Raw genomic sequence first — 25860 nt, forward strand, 5'->3', positions numbered from 1 at the left:
GTTAACACTGAGCTGGTAAAAAAGTTAAAATTGTTATGATATAAGAACTCTTACTCCCTTTACTACCGCTCGTTTTGTCGTCATGAAGACATCATGAGTGGGAGTGGAGTGCGCCCATCGTGTAGCGAATAGCGTGTAGCGAACGCGCCCATCGTGTATATGACGTCATATACACGATAATCTTCATTTTAGTGATTGCTGGTTGTGGCTAGCAAGCCAAATTGACACGTTTTTTGGAGTGATGATTTGATGATAATTACTATGAAAAATTTTTTTTCAAACTATTTTGTTTTTTTTTCTTTCTTTTATACATTGAAGAGGGAAAAAAATCAAATTTTTTAAGACAAAAATCATTTTTATTGTACTTCCCAGTTTCGCAAAAACGTGTTGACAAAGTTTACAAAAAATCACAACAACACACACAAATACACTGACATCGTCTGAACTCGTCGAGCTGATTCGATAGGTACCTATAAAGGTATATCTAAGACCCATAATTAATGATTTCCCAAATCGACCGATAACTATACCTTTCTGAAAGAAAGGCAAAACTGTATAGAAACCCCTTCCTTACAACGTCCCATAATATTTCAAACCAACTAATAACTTAGAAGGAAAGATGAGTGCCAAATTTGACAAAAATAGCTTGAAAATTGTGCGAGTTCTGTCGTTTTTTATATGGATTTTATATGGGACCCCAACTTTTCGCCAAAAAATGGGATTTTCAATACTTTTTGTAACTGAACTTATCGAAACTAAGCCATCAAAACATCAAATCATCTTATCATGCATGTATAAATTTCGTTTTGTAAAAAAAATTCAAATAATTGTAGGGATTGTCTCTTCTTTTATAAAATTCTTGTATAGAAGTTTGTAACTATAAATTCAACGACCTTCTGCCTCAAAAAGTCTAAGATACCAAATTTCTTGATTATTGGTTCAGTAGTTTCCGAGTCATTAGGGAACATTCCTTACTCTCTGGAGCCACCCTCTACTCATGCCATGACATTTCAAGTGAGTTCCAAAAAAAGTTACCTTTTGCAGACAGACAGACAAACATTGCTTGATTCCTCAGCTATATTTAATATCTTATATCTTATCTATTTTTGTTATTGCTCTTTGTTTGAAAAATCTAACAAAATGTGATTTGAAGATTTTTTTATCATTTTTAAATGTTTTCCACACGAAAAAATTATTATTAAAATATTTATTGCAATACATGAATCGATAGAGTCAATCAATCGATGAACTTCTAAATGCAATACTTTCAAAACAATAGTAAATTCTCAATTTGTTTAAAGAAAAAATATTCCAAAATGTATGTTGGGGGTTCAGTGATCTCTCGAATCCAAAAAGATGTGTTTCTCTACTGAATGGATGTTGATTACGAAATTATTAATATTCATTCAATGACTTATATTTATCCAGTCACTTCCTTCTGCGGTTGAAACTTTACCTTTTCTATTTCTTTCTCCACAGATATTAAAATAATTGTTGTAGATTTTCGTCCAATGTTTTTTTTTTTTGCTTTGGAAGTTGTTGATGCAGAAAAGAAAATAATGATGGGGCAACCTTGCGAGTATATTTCGAATACGTATTAAATGTACCCGCAAAGCTGTCTCATATTTGGCTTTTTTTTGTCAGTTGATCATTTGATTTTCTCTATCTGTATTGTTCACTTTACTGGTTCTTTACTGATGAAAATAGGTATGAAATGATGTTTATGGCATATTTAGATAAAGATAACGTAAGTTTATTTTAAGAATTGAGGTCTAAAATAAAAGGAATAACAGCGTTCCATGAATTAAACAACCTAAACCTTCATCTTTTGGAAAGTTTTTCGATCGATTATCTTTTAAGAAAGACTATAAATACCTAAAAATGAAATTAATGCTGAATCAGAAACAGCAAAGCATCTTGGCTGCAAATATTTAATTAGAAAAATCAATATAATATGACTTACGCGTATGCTACCAGGTACGCGTATTTTGGTTAATAAATTTAATGAAAGTCCGAGCAACAAGTGACAAAAACCTAAAAAAATGTGGTTGGTTGCTGACTATTTTCCATGTTTAACAACGAGCAATTCATGAGGCTTCATGCGAAATATAAAAAAACAGTTTGGTGGAATTTACTCATGAGGCTAAACTTAGCTTGTAAAAATTATGCAATTTGTTATATTAACTTTACTGTATTGTTTTATCTTGTCTAACTTTCGTAATTTAAATGATTGTTTATTTTGTCGCACACATTATATGAATATTTGTAAAATTTCATTAATAAGAGGAGCAATTTTAAAGCATTCTATAAAAATTGACATATGAGACAGCTTTGCGGGAATATTTCATATGGAACAGACATGACTTGGCATTTTTTCACATATGTTGAGAACAAAGTTATGAAAGTTTTTAGTCTAAATTGAAGAACTAACTGTATTTGAACGATTTTTGAGATAAACTGAAAAATGACGAAAATGCATATGGGACAGTCTTGCGAATAGCAGCAGTTTATCAAAATGCAAAAAACGTTGATCTGCAGTTTTTCTTAAAAAAGATCTGATGAAAACAAGAAAAAGGGATCAAGTTTCTACATTTTCTTCTGTAGATTTATAAACTCTCTGGAGCCACCCTCTGATCATGCCATGAGGTTTTCAGTGAGTTCCAATAAACAGTTATTGCAATTTTTGTAGCTCTATTTTATGTTTTTTTTTTTTTGGATTTCAAAGTCAAATCTAAATTTTGAATGCATATTTGAAATTTTTAAATCGTAAGAAACGATGATTACTAGTTTGAATCATTAAAATACTAATCGGCGCTCCTTCCAATTTTATTTTGAAGAGCGTTCTTTTCTGCACCTTTTTGATGGTACTTTTTGTTAATCGCTTATAATATTGTTCACAGTAATGATTTTAAACCTTTTTGAAAAACATGAGAGTCTTTAATTGTCCATGCAAAATTTGGAAGATTAAGTTTTCTCTTCATTGGATTTTAAAAATACATTCCTTATTAAATTAAACTTCATGCTTCGCAATCGACCTTTTCAATTTTTTTGTTAATCAATTTTGAACAACTCAAGTATGATCAACAATTAGATAGAACATTTGAATTAGATATAACAGAATCAAAATCAATTATTGTTGGTTATTAATATGACTAAAATTTTTATTTCATAAAATATTTCTAATAACATGAATAGTTTCAATACCGTGCCAAATTTTGTACGGAAACTTTTTGATATAGGTTTCAAAATAAACATACATATATCTTTGAATTACTGCCACAGGAGACCGAATCAAAAATAGAATGTAGTCTCAAAACTGCGATTTATATTCTTCAATATAAAAGTCGTAAAAATCAAAATAAAATCATGGGTTTTTCAGTATTTCTTTAAAATAAAAAAGGAATATTTCAGATTTGAAACTAATAATTCAAATACAATTTAATAAAAAACAACAGTAACATTATCTGCAAGTTTTCTCTAATGAATAAGCATTTTTGACAAGAAAAGACTGTTTTTAATATATCTGAGTTCAGTATCTGCGAAGAGCTTCAACCCAATAAATAAATACGAACAATGTTTTGAGATATATGAAAATAACCTTTTAAAAGAAGTAAATTAAACAAAAAGAAACTGTTCTCCCATGAGTAGGACAGAGAATACATTCCTTTGACATGTTTTTGTTTACCTTTATATAAATCTGATGAACTTCTAAAGATCTGTTGTTCCCTTATAACAAGCCCTGTATTGAAGTGTCACAAAACAATTGCTCAATCGCAATTATATTAATCGTAATAAGTATCATTAAGAGATCATAAAGAATTACAAATCAGATAAACATACATAACCCAAGCTGAACTCGTCGTTCAACAGTTGTGTCATTGATTGATAAATATCAAGAACTCATAAATTCTTCTACGAAACATCGTGCTTGTTTGGTGCTGTTTCCATTAGATTATCATAACAAATCAATCTATGCTTTCTCCAGTCTTTCGTTTTTTCTAAAAAAAAAGTCCAGTCAAAAAAAACTGCGAAATTTATATCACCTCTTCTTTGAAGATTGACTTTCTTCAGAGAAAGCGAAAAATCACTAAATCGATTTGCTGCTGTAATCCAGGGAAAGGTTCTGTTGGAATGAAGCCAAACTTCTTTATGTGATGGTAATGATTAAGAAATAAACATTGGAAATGGCTTCAGCAGATGAAATTCACTAAAAATAGAAGCCAGAAGGACCAGAATTTCAGCTAATTTTTTGCCATTTATTATTCCTGACTTAGAGACACTTAGAGCAAAAACAGCACAATTTTCAACTTTTAAGTAAAATGATTAGGTTATGAAACTTTTTTATACAATAAATAAATTCTAAAAAAGTTTATTGTCATCTAAATAGGATTCAATGTTTATTAATAAACATTTTTGTAATCTTGAAAATTCAAGATGAAGCTTAATTTTTAGATAACTTTCAATTAATTTGCAACAAAGAATCTCTTTCAATCGCCAAATGAATAGTTGAAACCATAATAATATTAGATAGCTCCTGATGTCGGCCATTCAGACTAAACCAGGGGCTACACTAGCCATTCTGTTATACGCTATGTTATACGAGAAAGATCAACCGAACCGCGCAATAATCGCAATCTCGGGAATGTTGTTTTAATTTCTTTCCGTTATTGAGCGCGATGGTGGCCAATCTACACAAATACATACATACATTTGGTGGAAGCCCTTCGTACGAAAACTGTTGAGAGTGATAGGACGTCGTCGTCGTCGTTTTTAGAACGATTTTTGTAGCAGAGCCGCCGGAAACCGACTGGAACGGAACTAAGCGGTATGAAGGGACCATGGATGGTTCGGATTTTTGGCAAATGGATCAGAATGATGCTAGAGGAAGGGAGTTTCACGAGGCCACATGGGCCCATTTCCGGATTGGGTCGGATTGTTGTGCATGAAAATAACGAAAAGGCTTTGGTTGCTCTCCCTTTTCGAACTGATCTAGGGGGTTGCTTATAATGTTTCAAAATGGAAGATAAATTTTTGATAATTTAAATTTAAACACTTGTTCTCACAATATTAAATAAAAAATAGTTAAAAAGGCTCGTTCCCAGAATCTTAAGTGATACTAACAGACTTTAAAGAAGATCCGAAACAAATGTTCAGAGGAACAAATCTTCGAGCTTGTCAATTTCTCCCAAATCCCCCCAGCCTCATTAAGGGGGGGGTAGGGTCTAACGGGTATAAAAAAACACCATTTTCACGATTTTTTTCTAGAGCTATCGTTCAAACTAATGTATTCAAATTTTTTGCATTATACAAAGCATTGTTAAAAGAACATTTAGTAATTTTTTCGTAGAAAAATATTGAAAAATGAGCCGGTGACGGAGCATTTTCGAGGATGCCTTTTAGAAAACAGGATTTGCGGTGGACACTGTATCTCAGCACAGAATCATCTGAATTCAAAAAATCAGAGCAAAATATTTTTAATAGATGTTTTTCTGGACCCCAACGTTTTTATTTAACTTAAAAATATTTTTATGAAATTTTTGTGGCTGTTTGAAGTAAAAACTACGATTTTTCACTTAAAAATCCGCCATTTTTCACCTATAAAATCTCCCCAAAGTAAAAAAATCAAAAAAGAAAAACGTTGGGGTCTGGTATTTTATATGTAGAAACTATGTTCCAAATTTGAAAAGAATCGGATAAGTAGTTTTCAAATGACGATGTCCACGGACTTTAAAAATGTGCTTTCGAGAAAAACGCGTTCGAAGTTTCTGCTCTTGCTTTCTTGCAGTATTAGATAGGAGGAGATAAAGGCCTATAACTTCTACAGTTTTGCTTCAATTGACTTGAAAATTTGACACAACATTCTTGAAATGTTTTACAATAAGAAAATAAAAAAATTAAAAAATCGATTTTTTGAAAGTGTTAGACCCTACCCCCCCCCTTAACTGGGTTAAATTTGAATATTCCATAGGGGTTCGATTATATTTAACAAATAATTGCATTGGTCAGATCGATTTTAAATTGGATTTCTAGGTTGAATGTTTATGGACACAGTTTGAATTATCAGATTATTAAGACAAAAGCAATACAAGTGAACACAGAAAAATTTAATTCGTCACAATTCAATTCCACAACCACCCTAAGTGTTGATCCGCTTGTGTCCGGCAGTTGGCAATAAAGTGGGAACCAGTTGCAAAGGACAGGAACAGAAATGTGACGACAGGATTAAAAGGCGCTTAGAAACAGGAGAACACCCACACACAAAAAAAAATTGTAGCGAATAAATTTCCGTTCTGTAGGTTCTATGTTTCATTTCTCACCAGCCAGCCAAAACGAAACGTGGAAGATTTCTCACAAACAGTTCCACACTATTTTGGGCTACTTTTTTTTTGGCAGGAAAAATCGTGTTGGAAAAGCTATGATTCTTTTTGCAGAAAAGTGAAACCACCAAGGCATTGTTTTTCGAGAAGCTTGTTGTTCCCGTTTTGATGGTGATTGTGGTTTTGGAAATTAAATGTGCAACATTCTCGGCTTGGGAGGAACTTTTTTCGATTGCTTTGCACTCTCGGGAGAACCATTAAAGTGAAACGATATTAGAGGATTGGTCTTCAATGGAACTTACTTAGTGGTGGAAAAAATGTAATTGCTCGTGAACAACATTTGAAATTTAGAGCAAATTACTGTTGTGGAAGAGGAAAAAATATTAGAAAGTTAACGAATAAAATTCAAGACCTACAACAAGAGAATCGGGGTAATTTAACATGAAAGAAAGATTTAAGATAAAAAAACCAAAATGAAGAAGAAAATTGAGGAAAAATTTGTGAAAAAAGACAAAAATGACAAAAATGACAAAAATGACAGAAATGACAAAAATGACAAAAATGACAAAAATGACAAAAATGACAAAAATGACAAAAATGACAAAAATGACAAAAATGAAAAAAATGACAAAAATGACAAAAATGACAAAAAATGACAAAAAATGACAAAAATGACAAAAATGACAAAAATGACAAAAATGACAAAAATGACAAAAATGACAAAAATGACAAAAATGACAAAAATGACAAAAATGACAAAAATGACAAAAATGACAAAAATGGCAAAAATGACAAAAATGACAAAAATGACAAAAATGACAAAAATGACAAAAATGACAAAAATGACAAAAATGACAAAAATGACAAAAATGACAAAAATGACAAAAATGACAAAAATGACAAAAATGACAAAAATGACAAAAATGACAAAAATGACAAAAATGACAAAAATGACAAAAATGACAAAAATGACAAAAATGACAAAAATGACAAAAATGACAAAAATGACAAAAATGACAAAAATGACAAAAATGACAAAAATGACAAAAATGACAAAAATGACAAAAATGACAAAAATGACAAAAATGACAAAAATGACAAAAATGACAAAAATGACAAAAATGACAAAAATGACAAAAATGACAAAAATGACAAAAATGACAAAAATGACAAAAATGACAAAAATGACAAAAATGACAAAAATGACAAAAATGACAAAGATGAAAAAATAACATTTTAAACAAAATTGACAAATATGACATTTTTAACTAAATTGAAAAAAACTGTATTTTTAACAAAATTGACAAAGATTACAAAAATTGCCAAAATGACAAGAATCACAAATATGACAAGAATGAAAAAAACGCAAATCTGACAATTTTTCAAATTTACAAAAATGACTGAAATGGAATGATTTAAAGTGTATAATTTTTTTAATTCAACTGGTACAAAATATGCAGCTTAAGCTGAATTAATAAATTCAACAAGTAAACCATTCATCTGCGTCCATCACATCAGATCAATTTATAAGTTTTCCCCTGAGACACCTTTCGCCGAACGATGAACCAAAATCTATTGCAAACTTCGGTGCAGAATGAATTACAGTCATTAATTTCAGACTTCAAAAGAATGGTGGTACACAAAAGTTGAATTCAATCACCAGTCAACATCCACAGGAGAAAAGATTTTATGTACAAGCTCGTCCTGTCTGACGAAAACGGATCAATTTATTCCAGAGCTTTAGCTTGTTGTAAGTATCTAGTAGCTACTATTTCGCGCCAAGGAGCAACAACGACGACGACGCCAGGCATCCTCCAGATGTTGCACGCCAATTAATAACGAAACTTTGTCGTTTGGCAAGTAATTTTCACGATACAGCGCGCCAAAAACCCTCCGAATGCCCTACCACCCCATAAACTATGGGTTGATGGAAAATCTCGTGGCAAAACGAAAAAAACTGACTCCCTTCCTTCATTCATAAGCCCTTGTCTTGGGTGAGGACCAACTATTTATAAGGGCACGCAGCTAGGAGTAAGAAACCTCCTTCTCAGAGGATGTGCCACTGACACTAATCGTTGTCGATGTCATCGAGTTCTTGCACTCTTTCATACTTTATACATTCAACTCCTCCTGAGAAGGTCCTTGAGTTTCTATGGAAAAACGGCAGCATTTCAACCATGCAGCACCAGTAGCAGAAAATGCACAATAGTTCGTCTGAAAGGAGTAGACTAATTAAATGGGACACTCAATGTCTTCGGTTGTCAGTTTTGAAGGACTCAATGGGAGGGTACTTTGTTCCATACAACTTGCAGTAGTTGATGGTGGCCAGAGTCTTTGGGGTTATTAACGGGTTCCCTCCTGTTTATGGCTTGGTTGGTGTGATTTTTATGAGAAAGCTACTTGTCGAAAGAACGGAGTTAAAACTAAGACAAGGAATGTATTTCGAGTTCTGAAAATAAGAATGAGACTTTTGTTCATTCGTTTTCGAAAAATACTCTTGAAAAATCTTCATTTTCCAAAACAATGTTTCAGGGTGCATTATTTTTTATAAAAAAAACTAAAAATTATATTATATTCCCAAGAAATTTTTTCTCCTTTGGCGACCGTCAGAAGTTTGTTTTACAGAAACTTTAACCTGACCATCATATGTTTTTCGATAATACAAACACTTTTACTAAATAAGTGAATTTGACGAAGTTAATATTCATCCCAAACAGCAATATCAAAATTTTGAAAAAAAAACGACATAATGAACCGTCTAGCCTGATAAATTTCTCGTATCCTTTTGCCATTCTAATTAGTTAAATTCGGATGAATTTTTCTGGAAATTAAATTGATAAACAGTCTAAAATTCGCAAACAATGTGAATATCTAGAAAATTCTTTAAAAGGTCGCCCATTTAGATTTCATTCCGTTTTTATGTGAAATTTTCTTTCAAATATATTCTATCAAAGAAAAAAAAATTTAAAACGAGAAATCTTTTGCAAAAGCTAATCGATACTTAGCATTTGATGTTGTGTTCAAAGTTAAAAAAAAGTGGGTTTCCTATTGAGTGTCCATCCAAGAACCAAAAACTTTCGGGAAACCTTAAATTGCAGCAAGGAATACGATTGTTTTTAAATGTGTTTATGGTTAAGATTTAATTTTTTAAAGGTTTGAAAACAAAAAAAAGCTCATGTAAAAAAAAAAGAACAAATACGAATCTGTAGAACCCATCTACAGTACAGACAAAGATATGACATAAAAAAAACACTACGGAAATGAGTGGAAAGCTCTTTTATGAGAAACTAGTCATTTCGCTATCGATTGTTGAAAAGGGCCAATACGCAAAGACCTTTGTTTTGAGAAAAATGCATTTGAAGTTTCAGAAAATATAATCATTTGCCTTTTTCGCTGTATCTTATCATATTTCTGACTCAGTACCTAAACTGCTTTAAAATGAGCATAATTTCATTCCGCGATAGGTAAACACAAGTTTTCCTTGATTGTTATGTGAAACTTTTTGGCCCTTTTTTCTCATTTTGTATATACGCCAAAACGCGAGCGCTTTTTTGAAATGCATTATGACTGTTCGCCTTTTGGATCATTCACCACAGAAGCATTTTTTTGCGTTTTTTGCTTGAAAATTTGAAAATAAAATATTGCCCTTTTTTGATCCCGTAATTACTGTTGGTCTTTAAGCTCGCGAAGAAAATTTGAAGGGGGAACGACCTCGCCACTTGAAAATTAACAAAAATTATTTCTCGCTTCCGGGATGAAGATGGCGTTATTACACGCTCATAAAAAAGCTATTCGCTTTTAAAAAAGAATCAAACACACTAAAATAAAAAAATAAATAAAAAGGATCATATTTTTAGCTGTAGAATAGCAAATTTTATACGTTTATGCTAGTAACTGCATTTGTTAGCAGTTTGCGCACACACACTTTTGAAAAATCGATATCGATTTAGAATTTACGATTTCGCAAACTGTGAACAGAAGCCAAACATCAACAAAAAAAAACTAAAAAAATTAAAGTTTTATCAGAAAATTTACGATATGCGATGAATATCCCTTCGCAAGCCAACAACTTTCTTCAATTGTGAAATTTTTTTCTCAATTATATTATATTTTTTTAAGCAAAGAAAAACAAGTTTAATGTACAATGTAATTTGATTATGTTATTTGAATAATGTTTTCTTAAGTCTAATTTTTTTAATCGAAGGAAGTGTATAAAGTGTAATAACTATGTTAGTAAGTAAGTTAGAAGTAAGTTAGGATTTTTCGCAACACAAAAACTATAATGTTTTGATCAGTTAAAGAATAAAAACATTTTAATATTTTTTTCCTGGGGGTTTTAAAACATTTTTGTAATTTGAAATATTTTACAATACTTGGAACAAAAATTAAGAACTCCGCTAATTCCGCTGTAGAAGGATATAACATTCTTTATAAATTTTTCCGGGATCTAAGGAATTCCCGGGAAAAGAATCGTCCGCTTTCTGGCTGGGAAATGGACACTTTAGTTTCCAACCTTGCAAAATGTGATCTCGATCGTGATCGTATTCCTTATCTAAGAAGATTCTGATCCTGATCCTGATCCTTCTTAAATCTTTTTTAAAATCTGATCCAAATGATTTCCTTGCATTTTTTTTTTTTGCATTAGCCTGCATCCCGTTCAAGCGGCACCAGCATTCAAGCCTAGCGATATCAGCTTTCAGTGCCATACAATCTATATTACTATGAATCCTCCTAAAAAGCTTCAAATCTTCAGCATGCAGGAGCTTGTCGGAGTGGACATAGATCATTTACAAATGTAATGAAAAGTAGCGGTCCGAGGTGGCTTCTTTGGGATACTCCTGACGGGGTTTCGAATATACTAGATCTTGATCCATTTATTTTCGTGAAAGCGCAGCGATTTGTGAGATAAGACATGATCCACTCGAGTGACCAAGTTGGAAAACCAAGTCGGTCCAACTTTCTGATAAGTAAATCGTGCGGGACTCGACCGAAAGCTTTTGCAAAATCGATATAAATCGAGTCCACTTGACAACCTTTTTCCAGGCTATTACTGATTGAGCTTACGTAGCACATTAAGTTGCTAACAGTCGACCTCTTCTTCACAAAGCCATACTGTGATTCGGATATGAACGGTTTAACGGCGGCGTACAGTCTTTCTTGCATCAAAGCTTCGTATACTTTGGAAAAAGAATTCAGAATTGAGATGGGGCGGTAATTTTTGACTTTGTGTGCATTTCCCGATTTATATATTGGGGAAATAGCAGCGATTTTCCACGCGCTAGGGAACGATCGTTCATTAAGTGACCAATATAGAACACTGCAAATCGGACCAGCTAGGGATGCAGCAAAATATTTTAAAATCGATGGCGGTATGCAGTCAGGACCTGAACCTTTAGTTGGATCAACAGCGGACAACTTTTCGTAAACATCTTGTTCAGAGAAGCACGGTAAAGGCAAATTAATGTCATAGGAAGGCAAAGAGTCTAGGTAGCTGTTGTCTTGGCCTACATCAGCAGAGCAATACACACTTCGAAAAAAGTCTGTAAACATATTAGCCGACTCGGTTGGACTATTAGCAGTGACACCATTATAGTTCACCTCTGGAGGTATAATGGCGTTACGCTTCTTGTTGTTGAAATACTTCCAAAATGATGAGGGATCATTTTTGAGGTTTTGCTGGAGACGCAAGATGTGTTGGCGGTAATGCACGTTGTTCAGATTTTCAAATTCACGTTCCAGGAGTCTAAGGTAACATCTACAATTTTCAGAACGATACCGATTAGAAAGTTTTCGGGCCTTTCGTAGCTGATTACGTAATCTTCTAAGATCGGCATTCCACCAGGCATGCTTCGTTGATTTGATTCTCAGTTGGCGCTTCAGGGGTACATTTTGTTTGAAAATAGAGTAAATTTTAAAATAAAAAAATTCAATGGCGGACTCCACATTGCTTGCTTCTTCCAGAAATTCCCAGTTTGTTGAGTCGAGCGCAGCCGCAACCAGATCGAAGTTACACCTCTTGAAATCAAAATCAAGTTCGCCGATGGGCTCTTCTAAGGGGCTCAGTTCTTGATCAATTTCGAAGCATAAGATGCTTCGTTCAGGTTTATGATGACGATCTACAGGAATAATTGGAACTGGTGATTCGAAAATTGACATGTTGGCGGGATCGGTTTCAAACGCAAGGTCTAAGAAACGCTGATTGTTGTTCGTTATGCTGCAGATCTGGTATAAACCAGCGGAAAACATTGCTCCAGTTAATAGTATTTCAGCTTCAGATGAAGCGTTTGTTGGCAGATAACTATTAAGATCTTGATCGTAGGTCCATTGTAGATGAGGAAGATTATAATCCCCGACAACGATTACTGAGTCAAGCGCGGTGGTCATGTTTTCTATTTGTTGAACAGTGGCAGAATGGGATTCGTAGTTACGGAGGCAGCTGTTTGGCGAAAGAAAAATACAGCACAGATAGAGCGAGCTCGTGCCAATCTTTACTTTTACTACAACTTGTTCCAGATGTTCACAGTTTTGCAGGGCGACAGGAATTGCATTCAGCTCTTTTTTCACAGCGATCAAAACGCCTCCTCCTCGTTGAGCATTGCTCGTCTCAGAGTTGCGGTCACAACGATAAATATTATAGTTCGATGATAGCTCACTGTCTTGAATCTTGTGATTTAGCCAAGTTTCGGTGATTAAAATGCAGTCATGATCACTGGCAGAAAGCGCGTTGTGGAAAGCAGCAGTCTTTGTTCGCATACCACCCGCATTTTGGTAGTATAAAGACTCTTTATTAAAGAGATATTCCGGCGGAGAAGTTGAGTCGGCGAAAGAGTCAAGGAGATCTGATTATTAGAATCGGGCATCGAACATTGAAGAAGGTCTGAGTTTACCACGGGTATGGTTGATTCCGACAAGGTTTCATTATTAGTTGTTAAACTCACGTACGGTGTTATACTGTTGACGGTCATTGCTGGTGTTTCGGGTTTCGGTTCCCACGAAAACCCCGGCCTGTTATTGCGTTCGGTGGTAAATTCACGAAAACGAATTCCAACCGGCCATGTTTCCGTGGAAAGACTTTGATTTTTAAATGCAATGGCGCTTCTACCTTGTAGGACACGAAAGTTAGTGAGTCAAGGTACCTTCCCTTGGGAAAAAGTTTTGTAACATTAGTTACACTCGCGTCAAGATGTGAACGCATCATTTCGATGACCCGTTCTTCTGGTACCTTAGGCCCTATTCCTGATACGTGAATGTCGAGGCGTTTCGCGAGTCAGGCTGGCGTGCAGAGATATCGGCGTCTGCTGAATTCGTACCTACTGCACACAAACGAGGTGTAGAGCGTCGGTTTGGAGTATCAGCACGAAAGCCTTCGGTTCTTTGGCGCTTAACACTAAAAGTAGGAACGATCAGTCGATTATCGGAGCGACCAGTGACTGGAGTTCCGAGATTTTTCAGAGGAGATAAATTGGTTCTAATCTCCGCTCTAATTTCTTGAAGAATCATTTCACGGATTTCGTTCTTTAAAGCCAATTTGAGCGAATCAATAACGTCTTCGTTGGAAGTCTTCACAGAAATCATCGCATTGGAGAAACGGGCATTAGAAAGCAATTTTTTAAAGCCAGTACACATCCACACGCATTGTGAATTGTTTTTAAACAAATATAATACAATAACTACAGAACATCTTCAGGATGTTTTTTATTTGTTTAAAATCTAGAAAGTTTAGTAACGGATATCTCAACACGAAGGTACCGTAAAACGGGACATCATGCAAAAGCAGGATTAGATGCAAGGATGCAACATTTGTATACCACAACACCCATTCAATTTTATCCAAACAACGAAAATCGGATCCTGATATAAAATCGACTTCAATGCTTGTGAAAGCCATGCGCGGTCCTATGGGGGGAGGGTGATTGGGGTGATCACCCCCCCCCCCCCCCCCCAAGCGGCAAAAAACCGTTACAAAATACTCGCAAACGCTGGAATTTCTATAGAAACTTCGAACTTTTCCTAGTGGGTGTTCTTTCGAATTTTCAAAATTTTCCACTCCGTGGGGGTGATTGTTAAAATAAAAGAATTTATTAATTTGTTAAATTCTTAAAATTGGAAAAATTGGGTCCGCCAAACTAAAACAGCTGTTACTTGAAATTCCCTAGACCGATTTTCACCAAATTACTTTTGTTAAGGCACTTACAGTGTTTAATTAAATTTGCTGACCACATATGTTTCTTTCATACATTTTTTATACATTCATATCTATACAATTTTCTAAAAATATCAAAAATTCTACTTCTAAAATTAGAGGTGATGAACAAAATCTGATAAAAATTGAGTTCAAGAATAAACCTCCAAAAGCAGTTTTTAAAACATAGGCTCCGAAAACATGCCTATGTATTAATTTTTCCCAGATGAGATTAAACCAGTGATAATAATATCCCGTCTTCACTCGACTGTTTTCTCGGGAACAAGGTTATCGCTCAAGATTGTTTTATAAAGGGATGCATAAGTTGTTTAAAAGGATATCAAAATATGTATGTAGAGAAAGTTTGTAAGACTTCTATAATTTCAAATTTTTTAAAATACAAACCTCAAATTTAGTTCAATGAAATTTGAAGGGAAGAAGAGAAGCAGTTTGCATCATGTTCGTGTAATATTGTTTTTTTTTTTAAAAGAAGTGTATCTTATCAAGTTCATCTATTACTTTGATGATTAATCATTTAGATAAAAAAAATTGTTTGAATTATTACAAATTTTATGCTGATATGAAATTTTTTTTCAAGAACGCATTTTCAGCCTCTATTTTTATCTAAATGTTTAACTCCACATTCAAAAGGGTATTTATCAATTCACAAGTCCACAGAAATCACATTTTTTTTATGAAAGGAACTTATGAGCTAATTTTGATTTTTGTTGGTGCCCGAAATTATTTTCAAATAGGTTAAAATTTTTTAAGTAAATTCTGCACTTTTCTGACAAAACTTTTAAACATTACAATGAAAATTCGAAATATGGGTTAATACCACATTTCTATCCCCAAAGACGCAAGTAATTTTGACTTCTGTGGAAAGAAAATGAAGTTTTCTGTTTGTTTACTGTTCCCAATTCTGTAAAATAATAGACTTTTAACGAATGTTTAAAGAAGTAATGACCACATTGAATTTAAGATATTTCTCAAAGCAGAAACCAAATTGATTTTTAGACCTAAGCAATTTTTTTTGAATGGAATAAAATCTTTGTTTTTAAAAACTTTCTTAAGTAATGTTTGGAATACTTGTCTTTCCGATTTATTAAAAACTGTAGATTTCTCAGAATCAGTTTTTTTTTTCATGTTAACTTGTCAGTTCATTAGTTATCAATGATTGACTTCACTCAAAACTGATTCATTTAAAAAATTATAAACTTCATATCACCAAAAGGAAAGGTAATAAATAAAATCTAATTGAATATTCGAGTTCAGCGCATCAAAATCTACTAAATCAATCATTAGAACATAGACACCAAAATGCTATCTCTTGAATTATTTTGGTAAGACGTTTTTATTTGAAAAAAAAAAATCAAAAATTTTCAAATGTCCAAAACTAATCTTTTTATCTTCATATTTATGAAGAGTTTAATCACCGTGGTTCTATTTGTTAATTTAATTTATCGACCTTATCGGTGAAAATTAAAAGAACATAACTTAGAACATTTCAACATTATGAAAATTCTTGGCAAATAGGAAGTTAGAAGAAATGTATGGATATTCAAAATTAGAGATTAGAATCTTATTAGAAGCATTTTAATCACATCTCATCAATTCTTTCCTCATGGATCAAAAAAATAAACAATTAAATTAATATGGTTAATAATTGAAATTATTATCTATTATTCTGACCTGATCTGATTTTTTTTTAGAATTCAAGTTTAATTTTTTATCAAATCTGGTGTTGTATTTGATTTTTTTTTCTTCTGGCTCAAATTATGGCTTTATTAAAATTTTAATTAGCATTTCGTTTCTGATTTTTTGAAAATACTTGATTTTTTTAAATACAAAATAAGAACCAACATTTCGAATAATTTATTAAAGACTAACCAGAAATAAAATTGATTTGAAATTTTGATTTTGATTTATTTTGATTTATATCAGTATTTTTTTCGAGTTTGTGTGATGATTCTGGGTTTGAATATGGTTTTGGAAATAAATTTGCCTATTTATTGTCCTCTATTTTGGCAAACCCCCCACCCATGGACGTGTCCTTCGCTAGGGTTTGGTGTGCAGCAAATATTTGAGTCTCATTTGAAACTGTAAACTCCCCCCTCCCTCCCCCCACTTGCTCTCACCAAATTAACTTTTTTCCACCATATATTTAGATACGTTATTGACTGATTTTTGAAAATTTGGAAAATCACCCCCCCCCCCCCCCCAAGAGCCAGCTCTAGGACCGCCCCTGGTGAAAGCGAACCTCGGATTTTTACCAGGATGATTTTGGAGGACGACCCAGATAGCTTCCCCTTTTCCTTTCAACCTTCTCTATCTCCATTCCTGTCCTACGAAAAAGTTCAATAATTATAAAAACATAACCTAACTTAATAACGAAAAGTTCCCAGCTAAAAAATCACTGTTTTCTTCCATTCTGCAGAGTCCCCAACCGCCACAGTACGTGTACTGGCAGCGGAACGATCGGATGATTAACTACGACGACTCGCGGAGGGACATCTCGATAGAAACGGTCCCGGGCCCTCGGACGCAAAGCCGGCTCATCATCCGGGAGCCGCAGATCAACGATTCCGGCAACTACACCTGCTCGGCCAGCAACACCGAGCCCGCCAGCATATACGTGTTCGTGTCTAAAGGTGGGTTGACTGGATATTTTTGTAGTTTTTTTTTTTTTTTGGAAACAAGAGATTTTCCTTGAAAACCTGAAGGAAATGCTCAAAATATATTTCTTTCCCATTAAAAGTTTATTAAGGTGAAATTTTATTTTTTCAAAGTGAATTTAAATTAGGAAAAGATTAATTTATAATATTTGATACTGACCTTGACACTGTGTCTTGATTTGATGAAGAATGTTACAAAATATTTCGTAATTAAAGTTGGGTCCTTAATTCGTTCGCTTCATCAGCCATTGGAAAAGCCCGACCGACAAGTTCAATTTGATTAGTTTCGATGTTTAGCTAATTTAACGTTTCACCACTGACCGGCTTCAAAATGAAGGGATCTTTTTCTTCTTCGCTGCAGCTTCGTTTCACTCTCATCATTTGCAACATCATCAAAAACTGCTAGAAAACCATCAGGTTTCGCAGCCATTCTGATGGCGCGCACAGTTTCAGCGCCCTTACTTAACGAAGAAACCAAAACCCTCATCCACCACCACCCACTTAGAACACCAAAAGGCTAATGAACACCCAACCAACAACAACAACAGCGACATCTACTACAACAACAACAAAGTCCAACGGCTGTATCGGGAGCTTCGTTTCGGGGCGAAAATGCCGGGCGAATCATTTTCCATTATGTTGAAATAACAAAGCAAGTTTGGGCGAACGTGGTTGCGGTTTTGGCTGTCAATGGAGTTTCTATCGAAGATAGTGATGCTTTCAGCATCCCCAAGGCAGGCAGGGAAATCCAGCAGCATCAAATCATGAATGGGCGGAGGATGTAAGGTGGTATCATCCCCGGACAGGACACTCATCAATTGTAGACTGACAACGACGATGCCAAAATCCGACGATCCGATCCAGTCCTGTTTCCAGTTGATGTTTCACTAATCGAATCAAAACGTTTCAATTCACTGGATACGAAAGTGGTTGGCTGAAAAGGGAGCTGTTTGCTTTGGAATGCAAATTTGTAAGATAGAATCGAATGTTACCGCGTTGTTTTCCTTTGCTGCATTTGGAAACATATTTTGGAAATGATGCAACGGTTTTGTTTTAGCATTCTGCACGAAATGGATAACCCAAGGTTATCTCGAATGAATTGTCCTTAGTTGATAGGAACAAGGTTTGAAACTTAAAAGTGACTCGATGGCTCAGTTTTAAAAACAAAATTTTATACGAATTTTATTTCTTGGACTCTAAATGACTTTCTTGAAAATTATAAACTTATCTGGATTTTATTTTCAATTCCATTCTAATATTGATATCACTATCAGTTTTAATTTATTGTACCTTTTAGTCAATAGGCAAAGTTTCAGTTTTTTCAGATTATTCGGAGGGATATATGTTTTTGATTTTTTAATGAGAAAATGTACGTCTTGGTGGCCGAGAGGTTAGCGTGGTAAGATGGTAATCGCTGGTCAACTGATGACATGGGTTCGATTCCCATCTTAGTACTGGATGTTAAATGTTAATTTTAAGTTGTCCACGTCATTTATTTATTTATTTATTTATTATTTATGATTCATAGCTAGGTAATTGGTTCTGAGACCATCCTAAATTTCGTAAAGCGAATAGAACAAATTGTTTCTGGACTGATTCCAAACGGTTTTTATGTAAAATTTGAAAAGGCGACCACACAACGCTACAATACTCAAGAATAGATCTAACATAAGCTGTGTACAATGTTTTTATTGTGTATGGGTCTTTAAAATTATAACTGAAACGTTTTATAAATGCTAACATACCGTTTGATTTCTGGATTATTGAGTTATAGTGATCTACAAAGGTAAGTTTTGAGTCCAATATAACTCCAAGGTCTCTAATCTTGTTGACTCTCTCGACAGGATCATCTCCCAATTTGACAATTTCATATGACTGACATTTTCTTCTGGTAAATACAATATTTGAACATTTTGCCACGTTAAGTTTGAGCAGACTTTTAATGCACCATTTGTTAAATACATTAACTTCGTTTTGAAAGATTCTAAAGTCTTCTTCGCTATTCACTTTCATATAAAGTTTCATATCATCAGCATAAATTAGCACATTTGACTGCTTGAGAAGACAAGTTATATCATTTACGTATAAAATAAATAATAAGGGGCCGAGATGGGAGCCTTGAGGCACACCAGAAGTAACGGAGATACTTTTTGAAAGTGAACCATTAAATCTAACAACTTGTGAGCGGTTCGTTAAATAGGACCTTATCCATTTCAGTAGGTGTGAACTGAAACCCTGTTTATTTAATTTAAAAATTAACATGGGGATGTCAATTCTGTCAAAAGCTTTACTGAAGTCCGTGTATAAAGCCTGTACAGAATTACCGCGATCCATACAGCTAATATTATAGGTAACAAACTCGAGTAAATTAGTGGCTGTAGATCTTCCTTTAACAAATCCATGTTGCTTTTCAGTAATGAGTGTTTTAATTTGGTTATATATTTTTGCATTCACTATAGCTTCGAAAAGTTTTGGTATGCACGATAAAATGGCTATGCCCCTGTAATTGTTTATGTCAGATTTTTTTCCTGACTTGAATATGGGTACAAGAAATGATTCTTTCCATACTTGAGGAAAAACACCTGATTTCAATGAAGAGTTAAATAGAAGAAACAATGGCATACTCAGTTCATTTACTAGATTTTTTAAAAGAAGTGGAGGAATTCCATCAGGCCCGGGCCCTTTAGTGCTGTCTAAGGAAGAAATGGTTTTACATATTTCTTCAAAGGAAATTGATTCTACTACAGTAAGTACCGTTGAATCAGAGAGATAACTAAAAAACGAAGTATCACGATCTTGCTCGGAAAAACTAGTGTAAACATTTTGGAAAAAGTCGGCGAATAGATTACAAATTTCGTCGGAATTTTGACCTTCTACGCTGCCAAAGTGCATGCGAGATGGAAAACTATTATTTTTTAATTTTGTATTGACATATCTAAAAAAGTTTCTTGGGTTCGATTTTATGTTTTGCTCAATTTTTATATTATAGTCTTGGAAAGAAGTATTTAAGCGTATTGCTAGTCGATTACTGGCTTCTTGGTGTTCTAACTTAGTGACTAATGATGGATTCTTTTTCCAGTTTTTATGTGCCTTCTGCTTTTTATTTCTTAAATGCACAAGCTCTTTCGTGAACCATGGCGGATTTTTGTTATTATTTGTTCGTCGCTTTAATTTTGTTGGAACGTATTCATTGAGAATATTACCAAGAATTTTGTAAAAAATCTCCACTTGATTGTCTGTTGAGTTTTCAGCTCGGAATATTGTTTGCCAATCAACAACTTGTAATTTTGTTTTAATCATATTATAGTTTGCATGAAAAAAGTCAAACGTCTCTATAAACTCGTAATCATCTGGTAAACGTTTTTGATCAGGACATATGATTGAGAATTCGATAGCAGTGTGGAAGACCTCGTTTTTCCAGATTGGATCTGAAGCTTCTACAACACAAAAATCATCAGTCAAATTGGAAAATAATAAGTCCAGATATCGACTACAGGCATTTTTTACATGATTTATTTGATTAAGACACAAAGAAGCCAGATTATCAAAAAGAATTTGCAGTGTTTCATTATCACCACAGATCGGCAAGAGAATGCTTTCATTATCTTCATCAATTAAGAATTGGAGACTTGATTGGTTAAAGTCGCCATAAAGGTGTATTTTAAATTCGGGCTCAAAATTTGCGAACATTTCAGTAATGTCAAACAGAAACTTTTGAAAATATTCTTTAATGGCATATTCTGGCGGAAAGTAAATCGACCCAAAAATATGCGTTTCATTGAAGATGCGGGCTTTGACCCACACCTGCTCGAATTCTTTGTGTTTAGTCGTAGGAATGAGCTCAGAATCGAAGACAGAGCTGATTGCCACAACCACACCACCGCCAGATTTCTTGTCAGAAAGAAGAAAGTTTCTATCATCTCTAAACACGTTGAAACTAGAACCAAAAACTTCTTCGCTCTTTATGTTTACATCCCAGCTTGTTTCTGTTCCCAAAATTATAGTATAACTACTAGCTGCTAAATTTTTATAAATTATATTCAATTTCGATGCACTTCGCATTCTGTTAAAATTTTGACAATAAGCCACAATTTCATTATTATTTACTATAGCGGATGTATTCAGGGCAGAAGATGTTCTATGGTCGCGCGAACGAATTGTAACGCGATCCGCTTGGTCAACATTAATCAAAGAGCTAGTACCTATAGTGGCACGCGTCGATGGGGCAGAAAATATGGATACATTACCGGGTTGTTGAAATCAAATGCATTAGGGCCATGGTGGTAGCAGGGGCCGGCAAAGGGTGCACTGAATGAAGTGGGACACGGATTGAACGTTGCATATGGCGGCATGGAAGTCGATGGATGATGTGTGCACATATTTGCTTGGTACGGTGAAGTCGTTGCCGCAGCAGTAGTCGGGAACCTAGCCGGTAGCCTATCATGATGTGGTGGCGTATTAGGTGACACAGAAGAGGGTCCAGAGTCCAGTGGTGGTGTATTTGATGATACAGTAGAGGGTCCAGGGTTTAGAGTATCTCCACGTTGAAAATTGATGAAGGTCGGGATCTTTGTTTTCGGTTGAGGTTTCCTATTAAACGTGACCTTGGCGGCAGCAAGCAGTTCTTTGTCAGTGGAAGGCTTTTTGATCGGTTTGATTTGACGTTGACGTTTTCTTCGTTTTTTCGCTTTATCAGCGTTTTTTTGTTGCTCTCTGCGACGCGACTGGCGAATATCGAACTCTGCCCAGTCAGCTTTCCACACCTTTTTTGTACCCAGAAGTCGCCAACCTGAGTCATTTAATTTTAATTTTCTGTTTAGCTCGATATCTAGGCTTGGGTAATCTGGTGTCGGAGGTGAGGGAGAACGACAACGGGCAGAGGCTATGTTGGCTGATAATGTTTTTAACTCATCCAGTATATCAAGCTCCAATACTGGGTTTGACGTAATCGTGCAACTTGAGGCGATTTCCATCGACAGCTGTTGTAGCTGACTGAGTTCCTCATTTATGTTGCACAGGTCTTTGGAAAGACCTGACGTCACTGAATTAATTGACTTTGTTAGGCATTCCTGCGAAGTCAACATAGCCGTGTCGAAAAGCGATGTCGCATGGTTTTTCAACGCAGCGAAAGATCCAGCTAAAGTGCTGTTTTTATTAATTGTAGTGAGCTCTAATTTAATGGCCTGCATAGCTATTTCTAGCCCTTCGATCGCCTCTAAGATCATGTTTGACTGATCATGCTGAAGCGCGAAGCGATGCGCCACCTCCGTGTTTTTGTGAATCAACTCAGCTAGTTTTTTTTGTTCTTCAGCTAAACTGTTGATTTCTAGCTTAGCATTAACGAGCTCCTGGCAAGTTTGACAGCACGGTAAGAGGTACGCACTGGAATCCACTTTTTTGCTCCTCAATGTGTTTCTTTGAATAACAACTCCCACACAGGATGCATGGAAAACTCGCGGGCAACCAATGCACTTCCACATGATTGAATCAGTGGCAGAGTCCAGAGAACAAATTTCACACTTCATTTTAATTAATTTAAAAACAGCGGGCGATAAAAAAAAAGTTAAACGCAGAGTACGGAGGAGCGGAAAAAACATTCAGTCTGTAAAGCCTGAATTGGCTTAAACGGTGTATGTCTTTAAATGTCGTTCTCCTGGCTGGAAATGTGAACCGATTATGATGATATTATATTCATTGTGTAGGTAATTCATTATAACTACTCAAAATTTCAAAGTAAAGTCGATATGTATTACCAGATCAATTTTATTTTTAAAATACTCATAAATTCTGACAGCTCTTCTGTATTTGAGTGTTTTATTGATGTTTGAAATTGTCAAGAATCCATCTATCCGAAATGTACATATATGTTGAGGTCCTATGGAAGTTTTGACCGCTATCACAGATCTTCCGGTAGAAAAAATTCTTACTTTAAAAAAACGACATCCAATTTTGGCTTTGCTAAGCTGTATTTCATTTCTTAATAAACCGATTTTCAAAATTCAAATTTTAATTTTTTTGTCGTTAATTTGGTCATTATTTCCATAGAACATAATTTGTCTGTCAAAATTACCAGTCCATCAGTATATTGGAATGATGATAAAGATGTTTGAAATGTGCGCTTCAGGTCATATTCACCCGAACAGCTTTGGAGGGTTAGATCGAAACTCAACAATAAAATACTTGATATGATTGATTCCACCACCCGGTGCATAAGTTGATCCGATAAAATTTGGTTTATTTCTTAAGTTTAATATTATTTCATTATTACTTAAATCCAGATGCAACACTTAGTTTCATAGCTTTAAAGTTTGTACTGGTAGTTATTCATTTTCTGGTAGTTTTTTCTTTTACCGAAAAAAATGTCTCAAACTACACATTAGGGGATCTTGACCTTGTCCAACCGTGTTCAAATTTTTCTTTACATGAGGAAGTTTATACTTTTAGGTTTGTATGGGAAAATTGAATATTTTATACTGAACAATCAACATAACTTTTGTTTCTTCTGTGGAACCGAGCCTGCTGATGGTTTTTGTGTCAATTTCTTAAATCACCAAAGGAAATTTTCCGTTAAACAACGTAGTCGAAGACTTTAACTTTTTATCTTATTAGGCAAATAAGTTATTTGCTGTTTAACAAAGGTATGTCTTTTTTTGTTGATAAACAAATAATTCAATTGACATCACTTCTGGGTGCCTAGCGCGGTATTGCATGACTATTTTTTATGCAAAGCTTAGCGAGGCACAAGCAGTTATTTCTATTGAATTTTTTGTTCATCAATGCCAAAAGACATACCTCTGTTTAACAGCTAATAACTTTTTCGTCCAATAAGTTACAAAGTTAAGATCCTCCACAAAGTTGTTCAGCGGATAATTTTCATTATAAAATTTATAAATTGGCACAAAAATTATCAGCAGGTTCGGTTCTTCAGAAGTATCAAAAATGATGTTGATTTTTCAGTACAAAATATTCAATTTTACCATACAAACCTAGAAGCTCAAAATTACACATGTAAACGTTACTTAAAAATTATGCAAAAAAATCATGGATGAGTTTTGAACCAAAACGAAGCTTTCAAGACCCCAGGGTATGAGAAATTCAAAAATGACCCCAAATGGGGTAATTTTTTAAATTCTAAAAACCTAAGGTTTAAAACATTTTCTTTTGGTTTCAAACTCGCCCATGATTTTTTTGCAAAATTTTTAAGTAACCTTTGCATGAGTAAATTTAAACTTTTTCGTTTGAAAGGGATAATTGAATATTTTTTACTGAAAAAACAGCATCTTTATTGTTTTTTCTGTGAAACCGAGCTTGCAGATGCATTTTGTGCCAATTTTTAAATTCTATAAAGGAAATTATTTTTTGATCAACTTTGTCCAAGTTTTTGGGCGAGATATTTGTCTTAATTAAGCCTTAAAAAATATCCATTATTTTTTTATCCATCCGACCAAAATCCTATTAAGTCACATTCACGCTTAAGACTCAAGCAGCCCCTCCCAATGCCCAGATAAAGCAAAAAATCGGCGTGTGACCTTCATGTTAATTTTTCCCTATAATAAGAGTAGTACACTGCGGTTCGTTAAATTTTTAAAAATTTTATAGTAAAATTACCATTACATTTTCAATTTTTAACCATTTTTGATAAACAATTCAAATCCCAAAGAAAATGTTACCATTGAGTCTAAAATTGTTAAAGAAACAAATTTTTCTCAAAAAAATGTTTTCATCATTTTTCTAACAAAAATTCATTTATATCAGCAATAAGATAAGATCGTACGCAAAAATACAGTTCAAATGATCAGTAAAAAATTTGCTCACCCTCAATATGCAGAAAAGTGATTTCAAAATAATGTTATGCAGTCTGAGATATTTGAATTTATGTAAAAGTACTTTTATTACTTTGGAGCATAACTGAAAATAAATTAAAGTCTGTTTCGCATAGAATCTGGTCGAATAAAATAGATCATCATAAAAAATACATAAAAATTATTCGTCAGCTTTTCCGATGAATTTTCGAACTTTTCTTGTGATACCACCCATCATTTTTTGCACAGCACTGCTGGTAATCTCATTCGCCCTCTTGTTCCACCAATTTTCCATTTGAGCGGGTTTTTTCATGGTTCTGCCGCTGCCACATTTCTTCAGTTTGCCCTTAACTATTGCCCAATATTTCTCGATGGGTCGAAACTCCGGACAGTTTGGTGGATTGATACTTTTTTTAACAAAAGCGATCTTGTTCTCCTTATACCACTTAACGACATCCCGGCTGTATTGGCAGCTTGCCAGGTCCGGCCAGAACTTCACCGGACCTTTGTGGGACCGAATGAATGGCAAAACCTTCTTCTGGAGACATTCTTCTTTGTAAACATTTCCATTCGTTGTGTCCCCAGTGATAAAAATCTTAGCCTTCTTCCCACAACTACAGATCCCATGCCAAATCATCAACTTACGAGCAAATCTGCGAAAACAAACTTGAATCTACCCGCAACATTCCCTTTACGCTTCGCAAGGTAAAATTTGTTACCGGGTATTTGTCCAAAATCCATTTTGACGTAAGTTTCGTCGTCCATCAAAATGCATCCGTTGTACTTGGTCAACACTTTCTCGTACAACTTCCTTGCCCTGGTTTTGGCAACCAGGTTTTGTTTCAGAGTCCTGTTGGGGTGTTTGCTTGCATGATACGACCGCA

At 34.4% G+C, this 25860-nt stretch overlaps 1 protein-coding gene across 5 annotated transcripts in view; it reads left to right on the top strand.

Moving 5' to 3' along the window:
- The window catches only part of LOC129758392 (hemicentin-2), a 970424-nt gene that overhangs the window by 827890 nt on the left and 116674 nt on the right, over positions 1-25860 (top strand). For all 5 annotated transcript variants that reach the window (XM_055755895.1, XM_055755894.1, XM_055755898.1 and 2 more), the window contains one exon: positions 16937-17150. In XM_055755895.1, the coding sequence (XP_055611870.1) occupies positions 16937-17150 (214 nt within the window). The remainder of the gene's footprint in view (positions 1-16936; positions 17151-25860) is intronic.

This window comes from Uranotaenia lowii, chromosome 3 (genome assembly GCF_029784155.1).
Source record: "Uranotaenia lowii strain MFRU-FL chromosome 3, ASM2978415v1, whole genome shotgun sequence".
In the NCBI taxonomy this organism is placed as follows: Eukaryota; Metazoa; Arthropoda; class Insecta; order Diptera; family Culicidae; genus Uranotaenia; species Uranotaenia lowii.